The 14598-nt window shown below is 46.3% G+C and overlaps 1 protein-coding gene across 6 annotated transcripts in view; it reads left to right on the top strand.

Moving 5' to 3' along the window:
• Nucleotides 1–14598, top strand: part of HDAC8 (histone deacetylase 8) — a 53279-nt gene that overhangs the window by 26720 nt on the left and 11961 nt on the right. For all 6 annotated transcript variants that reach the window (XM_064518003.1, XM_064518005.1, XM_064518001.1 and 3 more), the window contains one exon: nucleotides 184–278. In XM_064518003.1, coding sequence (XP_064374073.1) covers nucleotides 184–278 — 95 coding nt within the window. The remainder of the gene's footprint in view (nucleotides 1–183; nucleotides 279–14598) is intronic.

Genomic DNA, 14598 nt, shown 5'->3' with positions numbered 1-14598 from the left:
CAACAAGAGCAAAATACAGTGATTGTGCATGGCTTGAGTGGGTGAAAAAGGCTTTATTCATGTGAACTGCTAGTTTTACCCCCACAGTTTGTTCCTTCTAGTAAAATCTCTCCCTCTCTCATTCCTCTCTTCCCTTTCCCCCATCTTTCCCCTTCCAAAAATCTCAATTCTTGCTGGAGACAGGAGGCTACAACCTTGCCAACACAGCTCGTTGCTGGACATACTTGACTGGGGTCATCCTTGGGAGAACGCTGTCCTCTGAGATCCCCGATCATGAGGTAAGGCTTTGACAAACCCTGCCTTCTCCTTGCGAGAGAGCTGAGTCATTCCACCTAATCTGAACTGCATCCTCGCCGCTCAATACAGTTTTGTTGAGAGACACTCCTGTAACAATAACACACTGTCCCAGCAGCATAGTGGGTGCTTGTTTCCAAAACTCGAGACTGTCTGCATCTTTTTGCAAGGCATCTCAGAAGCCAATCAACTTCAGAGTCTCAGATAATTACGGGGGGGATGGGGGGGTCACCTGTTTGCTCAAAGAGCTCTTTAGGATGTGCACATACTTTCGCAAGGAGAGAGCCAGACTTTTCTCAAAGCTTTAAATTTTAGCCCTGCTTTCATCAACTTACAGAAAGTACCAGCTGCAGCTTCCAAACTTTACTGACCAGTAGTCCTCCAAAGGGCCATGGGGCAAAGTGCTGTTCACATTCACATATGAGTTATCTATCTCAAAAGGCTCGCTCCCAATATTGATGTTCTTACAGTTTTGAGAGCTGGATGACCAGTTGGAAGGACACAATCTAGGCTGAATTTGGTTGGGATAACTATAGTTTCATAACTGTTTCTCCCCAAGGGCTTGTTAGTGCTCTTTGCTTCCCAAATTACAGGTCCGTGTTATTGACCCTACAAAAGCAAACCTGCACATGCAAAGCAGTTCAAACTTATAGTGACTGCAGAGGAGAATAATATTTTGCCTTTGTTTGAGGATCTCATAGATCAGTATGCATGAGGAATTAAACTGTGTATGTGGATTAAAACTGGAAATGCATCATTATAAAAATTAGCAATTACAGATGCAAGGCACTTTTTGAGAGGTGTCCTGCTTAAATATAATCCTTTAACCAGACATCAACAGAAACAGGATCCAAACTGGAATCAGAGAATCTTTTGTATATGTGGGAAGTCCAAAGGGTGGGTCCCTCTCTAGGAATTAACTGCTGGAGATGTTTAGACTTGCCCTTTGTGTTGTTGATTTAACAGTATATGTATCATATTAGTGATCCCTGCACAGAGAGCCCTGAAGGATAAGAGCAGTGTGGAAATGAATTGGTTGCAGGATGTCACAGGGTGCACACTGGGGTTCTGTGCGCTCTGCCTGCCGTAGCCCCTTCCACGAAGGCCAGCAGTTAGCCTGCAGAGCTGAACTGGCGGTGAGTTCTGACGCTGATGGTGGCCACCCTGGCCAGGCTCCCCTTGCAGCAGAGCAGTGCTTGTGATTTTGTTTTAGAAGTTGAGATGAGCTGTTCTGGGTTCACCCTCCTGTAGGAGCATGTTTCCGGAGACCAACTCAGCCTGCCCTGTTGGCTCTGTGGTACAGCCACAGATTTATGGGCAGAGTAAAGTATGGGCTGCGCTGCATGAAGCTGTCTCCAAGGGCTGTTGTTCCTGCTTGAGCATCTGTAGGAGAATTTTTGTAGCAAGCTCAGAAAACCCAGTGCCTGCCAGGAGCAAGTGCATCTTGACTCCAGCATCACAGAAGGGATTTAGTACGAATCATCTCTAGGGTGGTGACATTAGCCAGCAAACCAGCTGGTGAAGATCAGAGGAGGCACAGCATGAAGAGACCTATTTAGAGATAAACAGATGATCAAAACACAGTAAGCCTGCTGGGATGATTGCCTTGATAATATATTTGAAGCATCTTCCTCTGTCTTGAGCCTTAGTCTGCCCCATCTCTCACTTTCTATCTTTATTTCTTGTGCTATCATCTGTCTGAATACCTGCTCTTGGCACCCTGCTGCAAGCGGACTTTTAGCCAACTGTTATGTCACTAGCCCGCTTTTCTTCCCATCTGCTCCTCGGATTGTGAGCTGTTCTAGAACATGACTGCAGCACTTACTGAATGCCAGATAAAGGGGCTGGAGTGACTGTTCAGCACAGCCAGAAAGCTTCTGGGTGAATGGAGTTTGCTGGAGCTGAACCAGAAAAGGTAATTCTTCCCTGCTCTGCTAGAATATACTTTGGGTCCTCAAAGAGTGCATGGAGACATTGGCACGTGGTTAAGTAGTTTGATTATTTTAAAGCCTGTGGCTTTGTCCTTCACCAAAAGTACTAAGGAATGTAACCTTGATGATAAAGTAACCTTGTTAATAAAGAAGTAGCCTTGGTACAAGGATTGAGCTGTTCCGCATCAGATATCAGCTAAAAGATGGTGATACTCATGTCAGTAAGTAAGGAGCAGCAGCTTGCCACGAGGCCCTGTAGTGGGGAATCTCCGCATCTCCCGTGGCTTGGAAAAAGTGGGTAAGCAAAATGCAGTGGGGTTCAGATACCCAAAGATGAGGCCACTCCTTTACCAAACAGGAGCAATGACGTTCTTTTTGAGCAGTACAAGGTAAAGTACCCCAAAACATGACCTGAGGTGTCGCAGGGGTTGTTGGCCTTTGGGGCGCACTAGCATACTCCTCTGACCGGTTCTGTGGCAATGGCCATGTGAACAGAGCTCCCAAAGGCCTCTGTGGAAACCTGTGCTCTGCTGTCACTTGGGAGCACAGGTTTAGTCTTAGACTCTTCCATCCCAGGAAGATACAGCTGCAGGCTTTGGGTGATCTTCCACATAAAGAGGGAGAAAAAAATGGGGTGAAGACAGAGGCACATGATGAGAAATGTCTCAGAGCGTAGTGCATTTATTGTTCTTAGGCAGTCACAGTAATGAACCTGCTGTTACAACTCTGCCTCAGCTCCTTATGTAGTAGAACAAATGGATATACACTCCCTGGCTTTGAGGCATTGATGAGTTGCTAATTAAAAGGCACTGGGAAGAGTGTTCCTTGTGGACGGGTATGTTCCATTATTATCTGCTACCGAGCCTCCCGGGAGTTGGTACTGGTTTGCAGCTGAAGGTGAGATTTTGGGCTATAGTACATGTGTGTGGAATACCTTGCAGCTGCCTGTGGCTTGCACAGGTCCTCAGTACTGGAACAAGGCAAGAGCCAGTTACCACACTCATATCTTTGTCTGCAAGCAGCCATTGTGGCCTTGCTTCACAGTAAGGAAGGTATGTATCCTAGGATGGGTGTGAAATTTTTGTCTTCGCCAGCTGGTCATTGGCTCATGTTCTCTGGCAGGAGACCGAGAACCTCATTTCTAGCCTCACTGACAGCTCTGGATGCTATTTTTCATATAAATGTATAATCCTGTTTTGAAATGTATTAAGCAGTTTGTATCAACAAGTATCCTGAAGCCCAGAGCCACAGGCCAAGGCTTATAGTTTTTCAAAGGATTTCTTTTATCAGTTTTAAATCTGTTTTCTCGCCTCTTCCCATCAGAGATGGTCTGTGTTTTAGCCCTTGAACTAGAACCAAGATCAACAATTTCTGAAATGAACTGTCTTGAGAAGATCATTGAAGGATTGTGTTTGTTTTCTTTAATATAACTCTGATGCAGTTATCTGCCCCCTCTCTCCTCCTAAATTGGATCATTTCATAATGCTGAACATAATATTTACTTAGCCAGGAGTAAAGGTCCCTCTAATGTTTTCATATTGGATGCTGCAAGGTCATTTGCATTGAAACCGAGATATCTGAACTTTGCCCGTTGAAGGGTTATATTGGCAGCTTGCCCTGGGCTTGGGAAGCCTTGCCCGACAGCCATGAGGTAAATCAGCTTGCATTTGCTCTCATGTTACTAAACAAAGCCTGATGATAAACACGGTGCACTGCAGCACGCAGTACTGAGTTGGCATCTGATTGTCTGCTGTCCAAATGCAGATGGAGCACGTATGCTTTGAACGGTTTTACTGATCCACAGTGCTTTTTTGTGATTGTGCTCTGTCGTCTTGGGAGTGGTGGATAAGACAATTGAGGAACCTTTTCTAACATCTCACTCTCCTTGTTTAGTTGCCCCCAAAAAGCTCACAAGCCAGGGATGGTAACATTAATGGACTCCAGCAGGAATGGAGAAAGGAGGTCAGGGAGGGAAGAATCTCAGAGCATGATGCCGATATCCTTGGGCATCTTTGTGGACCTTGATAGTTCATAAGATGCAGGGAGGTAGGACTAGAAACAGCTGCAGAGAGGTATGAATCCACATACTCACACCCACAGAGAAACAGAAGAGGAAAAGTAAAAGTAATAAGTGTTATAGCTGAGGTTGTAAGAATAAACCATAACAAAACCCTTTTAGGAGTGATTCTGGGATCTTTTTGGAAGATTTGGTGTTCTGGGATTTTCCAAATGAGGAAGATCCAGAGAGCTGAGTATCGTTGCTCTGAGGGTGTGCAGTGTAAGCAAGGTGGCCTGATGGGCCGCGGCCTTGTGGCTGATGTGCTACTTCAAACTGTCCTCTTGAAGGTTGTTTACCAGAAAAGAGTTAAAAGTAGCTCCACTTTGCACCCATCTGGGGAGATTTCAGCTCCATGTGATCGTGTGCTCTGGCTGCGTTCACAGCAATCAAATGTTTTGTGTTAGCTACCAACTGCACGTGTCCAGGCAGCAGCAAGCCTGCAGCATGTTCAGTATTTGGGGCCACGAAAGAGTGCTTGCAGGGTGCTTTTCGAGTGTGATGCTTTGGGGGAAGGAAGATGTTAGCATCTAAATGAAAGGGACCACCAGCCAGTGGCCAGCACAGGGGGTGGTGATTATACAAGGCACTGCTGCTGTGGGAGGAGGTCCTGGGGCAAACAGAGTCCCCCTGGGCTAGTTTGTATAGGTCTTCACTCTTGAATTCAATCTTTTTATGCTCTTTTCATGAGCAGAGATCAAAGAGGCAAGCTGTGGCCCTGCTAAGATACCACAAACTGAACACAGTCACGTTCCTGAACTGCCCCTTCTCCAAAGGACCCCAGGAGGGTTAGAAGCAAGAGCAGCAGCGGCTCAGCCCTGTTCGGGGAACAAAAAGCACTTTGTACCTGCTGAATAACCTCCACCCCTCTCCTCGCTCCCCAGAAGTGAGCAAGCAGGAGGCCAGGCCTTTCCAAGAGAATGTGAGGGGCTCCGGGCAGGGTAGAGGATGATTTGCATTTAGGACAAAAAAAAAAGGAAAAAAAAGCACAATCACAAAGCCCTGATTGTAAGTGTAGCCCTCTCGTTCCTGGTCTGTGCGTTGAGATGCGTTCCCCTGGCTGCTCGGCTGCTGGTGAGCTAGGCGTCTGGCCCAGCAGACTGCACTTCTCCAAAAGCACAAGCGCTTCAGCAAAACTGAAGAGAACTGGGAAGTGGAGTGGAGCCCTCTGCGGTGAAGGCCATTTCCCCTTCCCAGCCTGAGTGAGCTTTCTTCCTAAACTGCATCTGCGATTTTTTTGCACGCGCTGCAAGCAGTGGTTGTTGCACACTCAGGTTCACTGCATGCATTTCTCTTGCTCACTGACTTTGCTCACCTGGTTCATTGTGATGCTCTTAAATAGTATGGGAATGTGGTGGGGAGGACTGTGCCTCCTTCGCCATGTCAAGTGAGCAGTACTGTCGAGAAAAGTGTTAGTTTAATCTCCTCTCTGCCACAGTGGCCAATAGCAGACACATAGGGACAAGTATAAACAGCAGCGCAAACAGAGTTTTGCAGGATACTCTTACAGCTTTCACTGATTTATGGCCAAGAAATATCCTACTGTCTCTGTATCTAAAAGCTCTTCCTGGCATTTCTTCTGTGATTCTGTCCAGTTGTTTGTTTGAATGCAGACTTTTAGTAACCACTGTGTCCTTTGGCAAGGCATTCCACAGCTTAACTGTGCACTCGGTGGAGAATCTCCCTGTTTTCTTTGAGCCCACTACTTTACTTCTTAATTTGTTATGAATGCTTATCCCAGGGTTTTCCCTGTCGGCGTTTCCAGGTGTTTCGCAAAACATGGCTTATTCAACAGGAATAGGATATGGCGTTGTCCTCATTTTGCAGATGGGATCTAAGGCACATGGTCACGCATCCATTATCTTTGTTGTCTCATTGGTAATGTGCAGGGCTTGGTTTGTGAGAGGATTCAACGTTATTACAATACTTAGATGTTTAAGCCAGTCCTGGATGCTCAACACTCCTCCAAATCTGTCCTAATCAAGTTAGACCCCAGGCAAAAAGAAATGCAAGGCTAGTGACTGCGTATGCACAGTATGCTTTATGGGACCTGCCTAGCAGACACTGGAATGCCAGGCACAGGCAAGGGGGAAAGTCACACTTCTCCGGGGCAGTATGTTTGAGACTGTCCTTTAGGTGTCTGTAATTCCTTGCTCACCGCCTAGTGCTTCTCAGGGCTGAATTGGCTGAGACCTTGGTGGGGAGCGAGGTGGGGATGCCTGGTTGTATGCCGTGACGTGATCCAGTATGCAACCCGCATGGGGTAGCGCGAAAGGTGGGGGCTTTGATCCCCCCCATTCCTCATTAAAAGTCCATAAACAAAGCCCTGCAAACTACCAGTGGACAACAAAGATAATGGATTCTTTGGATGTTGATGGCTGCATGCCTTAGATCCCTCCTGTGACCTGGGGACAGTGCCGTATCCTATTCCTGTTGGATAAGCCATGTTTTGTGAAACACATGGAAACTCTGATGGTGAAAACAGTAGATGAAGTGGGGCATTACACAGGACCGCTCTTTGCCACATCACCTTGAGCTACCTGGAGCAGGCTGATCCACCCCAATGAATGAGGATGACCGGTCCAATGGAATAATAGTGTCTGCAGCACTGAGATTTCAGGTGATGAAGATAACTGTACCAATGTTATGAATGGATTTTACATACATGCAGCAGTGTCAGCCTGCATCTTCTGAGCTTTCTGCCTGCTGAATACAATTCAACATTGAGGAACTCGTTATTTCTGCCAGTTCTATCCATCCTGTGTATTACAGCATGTAAGCTTTACTGCATTGAGAAAAAATATATTTTGTGGAGGGATTGCTTAAAGATACCCGTAATGATATGTGTTGGGTGGGTAACAGTTACCAGGACTTCTATTTTAAAAATAAATGAATTAAAAAAAATACCAGGCTCATGAAAACTAGACATGGAAAAAATAATTGCTTAAAGATACCAAAGCTCCCCCTCTAAAGTAGACTGGCACCCAATGCTGAACATTCCCTTTTGTTTATGCTCTAGGGCTTTATCTGGGTTTAGATAATGGAAGCAGTTGGGCTTCCACCACTTCCTTTAGGAAAATTCCACTTTCAAAAATATTTCCATAACAGGAAGTGCTCAGATTTTTTGGTTAGTTCCCTCAGTTTGGTTTTGTCCCAGTATTCCCAGTGCCATCAGATCAGATTGCACCTACCTAGCACTCAGGACTCAGGTCTTGCAGTTTGAGACTCCAGCAGCTCCTTTTGCAGTGTATGCATTTGGTTCTTGCCATCCTTTCTCCTCTAGTAAAACCTTTCTGGCCCTCTCTCATTTTAGTTGGAAACTGCATCTTCGAGTTTATAGCTTAATTTGTTTTCATACTTTTGAGTAAAATGGGAAGCAGTGCAGCTGTGCAGCAAGACCATGAGTAATTTCTCCAGCTGATTCACACTCAATTGCTTGACAGTGGGTTAGGTCTGTGCCTGAATTTCTGTTAGGAGAAGGGCTGCATCACAGAAGTGTGCTGGTGATGTCCACGCTGGGGTTGCTGTTATCTCCACTCTGAAGTAGAGACAGATGCAACCGTTTCTGGTTATTCGGTCCTGGGTTTGGCTGAGGGTGTCTGGCAGAAAGATTACAGCAGCAATAAACACCTTCTTTGATGTGGCTTCCAAAGACCACCCCATATCCTGGAAGGCTGGAGAAGAGAGCAATTGTGTTTTCCAAGAATGGAAAGCTCTGTAGAAGCTCAGCTACAATATCCCCTCTTGATTCAGTCTAAGTTTAGGTACTTAAGTAGTGGAAGTTCCTTTTAAACACTGAGACACTGCCATGGGCAGGGAGGCAGGAACCTTGGTACAGTCTGACAGCTGCAGGCAATCTGCAGCTAAGCTGACATCCTTCTTACTGTTTGTCCAGTTTTCTGCAAGATCAGAAGCCGCAGTTTATCCCTAGCAGTCAGTAGTCTTCGCTGCCGTTAACATTGCCTTTTAATTTGGATGCTGTCCCCAAGCTGGCTCTTCTCCACACAGACCGGACTTCCTGATCACGCTCTTTTGGGTTTTCAGCTTGAACTAGCTGGATCAACTGAAGCTGCAGCCTGGTGGCTGCTTTACTCAAGCCAATAACTCTTGTTGCCAGGGTCCTCCAAGGTCTTCTCACAATTCCCTCTGTTTGCCTAGAGACAATTTCTTCTACTGCTCACTAGGAAAGCCTAGCTTAGCCAAGGTCCTGGGATGTGCCCCCAAAGCTTTCAGGACTAGGAAGAGCAAGTGCAGTCTGCGAGCAAACAGTCACATCTGATCACATCCTCATGCTAAGTGGTGGAGGTGCTCAACCTTGAGTGTTGATCCAAATGAGTGAATTCAGCCATAATGATGGCTCTTGAGTTACTTGAGAGCTCCGATGGAGCCTGTCACCCTAACGTGAGCCTTTCTGCCCTGTTCTGTGCACTACTGTAGAAATGAGGAGACGGTTCAAGTGCTCTGGCCTGAAAGGCTTCTCTTTGAGTCAAGGTAGAAGACTTGCCTTTAATCAGGTTGGAGGGGCGGGGGGGGGGGAACTGTCTCTTTGAGACAAACCCAGACTCATTATAAGAAATATATGTAGATTTAGGTTTGTCCGCATGGATTTGTATGGACTGGTTCAAACTGACATAACATTAGATTGGCCAACTTTGGGGCCTAAATTGTGTTTGAGCAATTGTTGTATATACTGTGACCTGAAAATACCATGAAAAGAAAGATACTGTTTCCATCTGCATGGCAGGCTTGAGGAGAGGGACTAGAGCTTGGGTGTGGAGTGGCTTTGCCAGCCAGCCTTGTGCACTGGTGATGGGAGTGTTGCCAGCCCTTGGTGGTGCTTCTGGGCATCACTGTGCTTTCTCAAGAAATAGAAGACTCCCTAGGGTATCGAAGATGCTGCTAATTCCAGGCTTAGCCAAGTGCCAAAACTTTTATTTCCAGCTATCTAATAAATGTCAGGAAACATCATCCCCAGCCTGCAAAGGGCAAATTCTTTCCTTCTCCTTCAGCTTTGGGAAGACGAGCAGTGCAGTAAATTACCCTGTGATGGAGGTGGCCCTACAGCACAGCGACACAGTGCCTCTTGTGCCTGTGGCAGCTTCAGCCTTTCACAGATAGTCTTAAAAATGCTGATCCTCTTCTAAGATGCTCCAGATTCCACCATCTTCAAACACAAACCCATGTGGAGCAGTGGGAGTGAAGATTCTTCTGGAGGTTTTACGTTTCTTGTGCCTTAAAGTGCATCATCCTGAAGGCCCAGCAGTCAGAGAGCTGCACGCTGCCTGCTTTGCAGGCCAACACAAACACGCTGTCAGGCAGCTGCTTTGTTTGCCTCCTCAGAGCCTAAAGTTTATGATAGGAAACAGCTCCGCATTATTTCCCAGTCATTGTTTTGCAGCCTCTCAGCTAATGCAGGAACCAATGCATCCGCCTGTCATTCATGGAGGAAGAACAGTCAACTGCAAACCTTGCCAACTGGAGCTGTTTACCTGTCAGCGGGAAATTAATAGCTGAGGCTGATAAATGAGTGAAGCTGTGAAAAGGCTGGTCTTTGTGTTGGATGTGACGGTTAGAGCCTGGGACCAGTAGGGGCCAGCTGAGAAAATGCTGTTGCTTGCTCATTTGCAGAAGGCATGTACAGCCTGAGCAGTTAAGGGAGGACAGTTTTTCTTGGTCAGGCTTCAAAATCAGCTTGCACACCTCTCCATTGCAGCTGGCAAGGAAAGGTCCCTTTCTGTCCCTTAAGCTCAGAGGATGCGAGGGTCAGTGTGTCTGTCCTTACCAACTCCAGTCTTAGCAACTTTGGTCTTCACCTCTGTGGTATTCCTACCTTTGGATATATTAATCTATGTGAGTAGTGTCTTCATGCCAAAGGAAGCAAGTGTAGGGGTAGTGGAGGCCAAGAAATGCCCCTGATCATTTTGGCACTTGCACCCATGGTGTGAGGAAGTTCACTTGTGTTACACCTGCCTCCTCTCCTTCATTGTGACTGCTCTGCCTTTTATGTTTCCTGGTTCCAGGCAGTGATGAAGGTGTGGGAAGTGTCCCAGCCTGTCCTTGCCTCCTTCCCAGCCTCATCAACCCTGCCGTGGAAATCCCTGCTGGTTGATGGAACTCATGGGAGAGTCCCTGCCACCTGTGGGTACCCCACCTCAGGGCTTCTTGGGGTTTGACTGTTCAGCACATTGCTCAGTCTTCTGGCAAGGGGGTTGCACAGGTCCTGCCATACATCAGAGCACAAGTTCAAGATCTACTAGCCACTCACTGTTGGGTGCGTGTGCAAGACCTGTGCTGGGGCCAGTGTGAGACAGCTTGTATTGATGCTATTTGTGCTGTCATTCTCCATCAGAAAAGAGTGTTCCTCCACGACTGGGGACTTCTTGCTTCCCAGGAGCACTGAAACGAGAAAGCAGCATGGTCTGGTTTCTGATGGAAGCTGGAAAGTACGTACTGGTGCTAATCTCTCCTGGAAGCATGCTACTGAACCCTGTCTTTTGGGACACAGCTTGGTCAGAAATGTTGACATGCAACAGCACACACACATGTCCTTAGGAGAGGGAGATTCCCCTATAATAAGGCACCTACAAGAAGCACTGATGCAGGTGCACAGGTCTGGTGATCAGGTTATTCTGACAGGGAGGGGAGTTCCCTTTGCAGATGCTAATGGGAAGAAAAGCTCAGGCCTGGCTTCTTGAGACCTCTATGCTGTTTAAGGGCAGAATAACATAGCCACAGCCTGGTTTGTTGCGTCAGTGTTTTCCTGCCCCTTCACAATGAAGAGCTGCGTGGCAGCATGTGACCCCACACGCTTGATTTCCAGATGAGAAGTTTGGAGGTTTGGTTTGGATCTTTTAACTCTGAGATGCCATGGGAATGCCTGTCCAGGTGTTCGGTGGGTTGCTGTTTGGAGCAGGTGGACTCCATCCAGCAACTCGATGCCCAAGATGCAGGTGTCCTCCCCTTTCCCGCAAGGGTTTCTGCACATTATGCAGTGTGGCCAGGGCCCTCATTCCGCCAGGCTGCATTTCAGCTTGGGTGGGGGGCATGGCTGTGTGCTCTCTGTTTGACCTCATTTGAAGCATGGAGAGAGGTACTTCAAGACTTGGCTCACATGTGCATAAGACTGCCAAGCATTTTGTCCCACTCTCTTCCCAGCACGTGCCTGTATGATGCTGCCTGAATTCAGGCTGCGCAGCTGCTGCTGCTCCACAGGAAAGCACGTGTGCCTTGAATGAGAATCTGACTGATTCTGAATTTCAAAGCCGCCCCTGCTCGTCCCAGGCCAAAGAAGGTTGCCCAGCTCTGTTGTGAATAAGCACATTTTATGACAGGGTGCTTTGGAGAAGTGCCTCTAACCTGAATGGTGTTTAGGTGCCCTATTCTAAAGTACTGTGTTCAATCACTGTTTAAAAAGCCACAGCATGAGCCAGGAAGGCCAAGTGAAAACAAAGGCATGCTTTATCCCACTCTGCATCTGCAAGATGGCCCTTGACTTGTGGAGGGCTGGGACAAAGTTAGGATGAAGCTCCCATTCTCTATTTTTGTCCCGGGAAGAGGTTCCAAGCAATTGGACAGGTTTGCTGATGGATGGGGTGGAAATGGGTGGCCAGTATAGTAGGATTTCTCTGCCAGATGCTTCATGTACAGATGTGAATGCACACTGCCATCCCTCTGAGCCCTCAGGGAAGTAACTTGCAGGTCTTCTGCGCCTCCACTTCTTGCAAGGGGACCTGAGCTTGTTGTTAAAGTCAAATCACCCCTTGGAAGGGGATGAGCCAGCTTGGGAATTGACAGCTAAAATAATGTAGGAATTTTGCACTCTTGCTTCTCTTCATGGCTCTGCATTACAACAAGGCTATCTGGGAGACTGTTTTTTGCTGATCACAGTTGTCATAGAAGTAAATAAAGAGCAGTAAGATGGGTGATCACAAATGTATGCTTTTGAGGATGAAGAGTTTGGAGTAATGCTTGTACATCATCCTTGGGAGCCCTAGCCCATCTTGTTCTGCCATTTACTTGATTTAAAATGCACTTCATCTTTTTCTAGATTCGTCTTGCCTCAGAGCATGATAGAGGGGAGTCAGGAACTAGGCAGTGCTTTGCCATTGCCTTATTGCAGTGCCTGGATGAGACACTTTCCAACGTGATATTCCCCTCAGCTTTTTTGTCTGCATTAAGTAGTTAGTTTAGACCTCATAGACCTTAGGTCTCTGAGGGAAGACTATGTCTTACTATGTATTTGTTTAACTCTAGCAAGTGCGGCCCTTCACTCTGATGGAAACCCTTCTCTTCCCTTCTGTCCCTCCTTGGCTTACTGTACTCAGAGCAGGCTTTTTTTTCTTTTTTTCTTAGAAGATACTAGCTGAAGATAATGTAGTTCCTCACCTTACAGTTAGTGCAAGTTCCACACTAGCGCTTTGAGGGGCTGCCTGTTTCTTGCTGTTCTGCAATTGAGAATAAGGGGTTATCATCTTGCATGAATCTGGCAGAGCTTCCAGAGAGAAAATCCCAGAGTAGCTACAGCTGACTGGTTTTGCATGTTTTGGGAGTCCTGAGCTGTACATTTTTGCCCTCTGTTATCTTTCTCTGAGATAATCCAGGCTGCCTGCATTGTGCTGTAGGGGCAGGTTAGCATATATAGGGTAAACTGGTGGAAGCTGATTTGAAAAAAAATAAGTCATGATGGTGGGAAATTGGCTGGGAGTCTAATGGGCATGTCAGATGAAATATTTACACAGCTATGAGATAACCTGAAGGGAAACAGTATGTACTTTCTGTGTGTATATGTACGTATGTGTTTGTGTGCACACAGAGCTGATGTCCATTTGTCAGATTCCCAGGTTTATTCTGCTGCTTCTGGCAAGGAACCACTAATGATTTAATAGCTTGTCAACACCTATGCACAGAAACAAAGGTTGGTACTTCCTGATTTCTTATTTTCCTTGCTTTAAATAGGAATTCCTATTCTGATTAACATGAAACCTGGAAATTGAGCTGTCAGACTGGGCAGCTTTTTGCATTCGGCACCAAGTTCCTGAATGTGGTCAGCTTGAACGCAATCCAGGCACCGCTTTCCTGCTATACAAACCCAGAGCTCGGCTGGCCTTTCGAAGGAAGCTGTTTCGAGTTCATGGCCTGGAACAGAGCACTGCTGAAGCACATTGCCGTGAAGTAGTGAGGTTGTTTTGCTCTCAGTGTATTTCTCTCCCCGTCAGCCAGGTTTAGCATGTCTTTTCAGTGACAAGAGGCCAAATTCCACATGGTTATATTCAGCACTTTGCTATTCTTGCAGCATTGAGAAGTTTGGGGATTTTTTTTTTTAACAAGTCCAGATCCTGGAATTAAGTTACTATGAGAGAAAGTCAATATTCAGGAATGGGAAACTTGAGGGGTTTGAGGTGGTTCCTTTTTAATTCATGATTTTGTGGAGAAGGGCTTGGAAACAGGACAACTGTGGTCTGGAGATCCGGAAAGCATTTGACTGAGCAGCAGTATAATGGTGTTTAAATACTCTTACAGTATCTGGAAGGACCAATGCAGAATTTCTTTGAACATCCAGTGCTGACAGTGCAGTGGGTCATAGTCCAACTGTAGCAGCATCCAACTGACACCAGTGAGCTGTTGGTACTAAAATCAGGGAGATAATTTAGACTTTTATATGATAGCTAATTTTTTTTTGCTATTGGCATAGTTGTCAGATCTGGCATTATTCACAAGAAAATACCCTTCCCCTTTAAAAACATTACTTCTACCCTTTTTCTGTTTCTTCTCTTTGCCTTTTCTTTCCTCTGTTTCTCACTCTTTTCCTGGCCTCTATGCCTACTTGTTTCTTCCTTCAACACTTTTTTCCCTGCAGTCACTCCACATTTCCATCTCTTGAACCATTACTCCCACCCTCTTTTGGACCATCAAAGCAATCAGCAGTCTTGCAGCTACACTGGACATTGCTCCTTTCTCCGGGACACCCCGCTGGTGGGAGGGAAGACATCTGCAGTCCCAGGGATGCATCCCACTAGTTTAAACTTCAGGTCCATCGGGTCTGTTCAGGGCTTTAGAACTGTACATCAGATGCTTCTGATTCTCTAGTTTGCTGTGTAAGTTTTAGAAGGGAGAAGTTGTGAGTTTCCAGGTGAGCTGCTGATTCAGGCAGGGATTTTTAACTTTCCTTTTCAGTCTTGGCTCTCAGCACTGGTTTTTCATCTCTGAAAATCAACATTTTCTCAGCAATGAAAATAATATATTCTCTCCTGCGACAAGTACATGGTTGGGTAAGAAGTACAGGCAGCTGGTTTTGTCATTGCAGAAGTGTGAGCTTTT

This window comes from Dromaius novaehollandiae, chromosome 11 (assembly GCF_036370855.1).
Source record: "Dromaius novaehollandiae isolate bDroNov1 chromosome 11, bDroNov1.hap1, whole genome shotgun sequence".
Classification (NCBI taxonomy): Eukaryota; Metazoa; Chordata; class Aves; order Casuariiformes; family Dromaiidae; genus Dromaius; species Dromaius novaehollandiae.
This window is presented reverse-complemented; position numbering and strand designations above follow the sequence as displayed.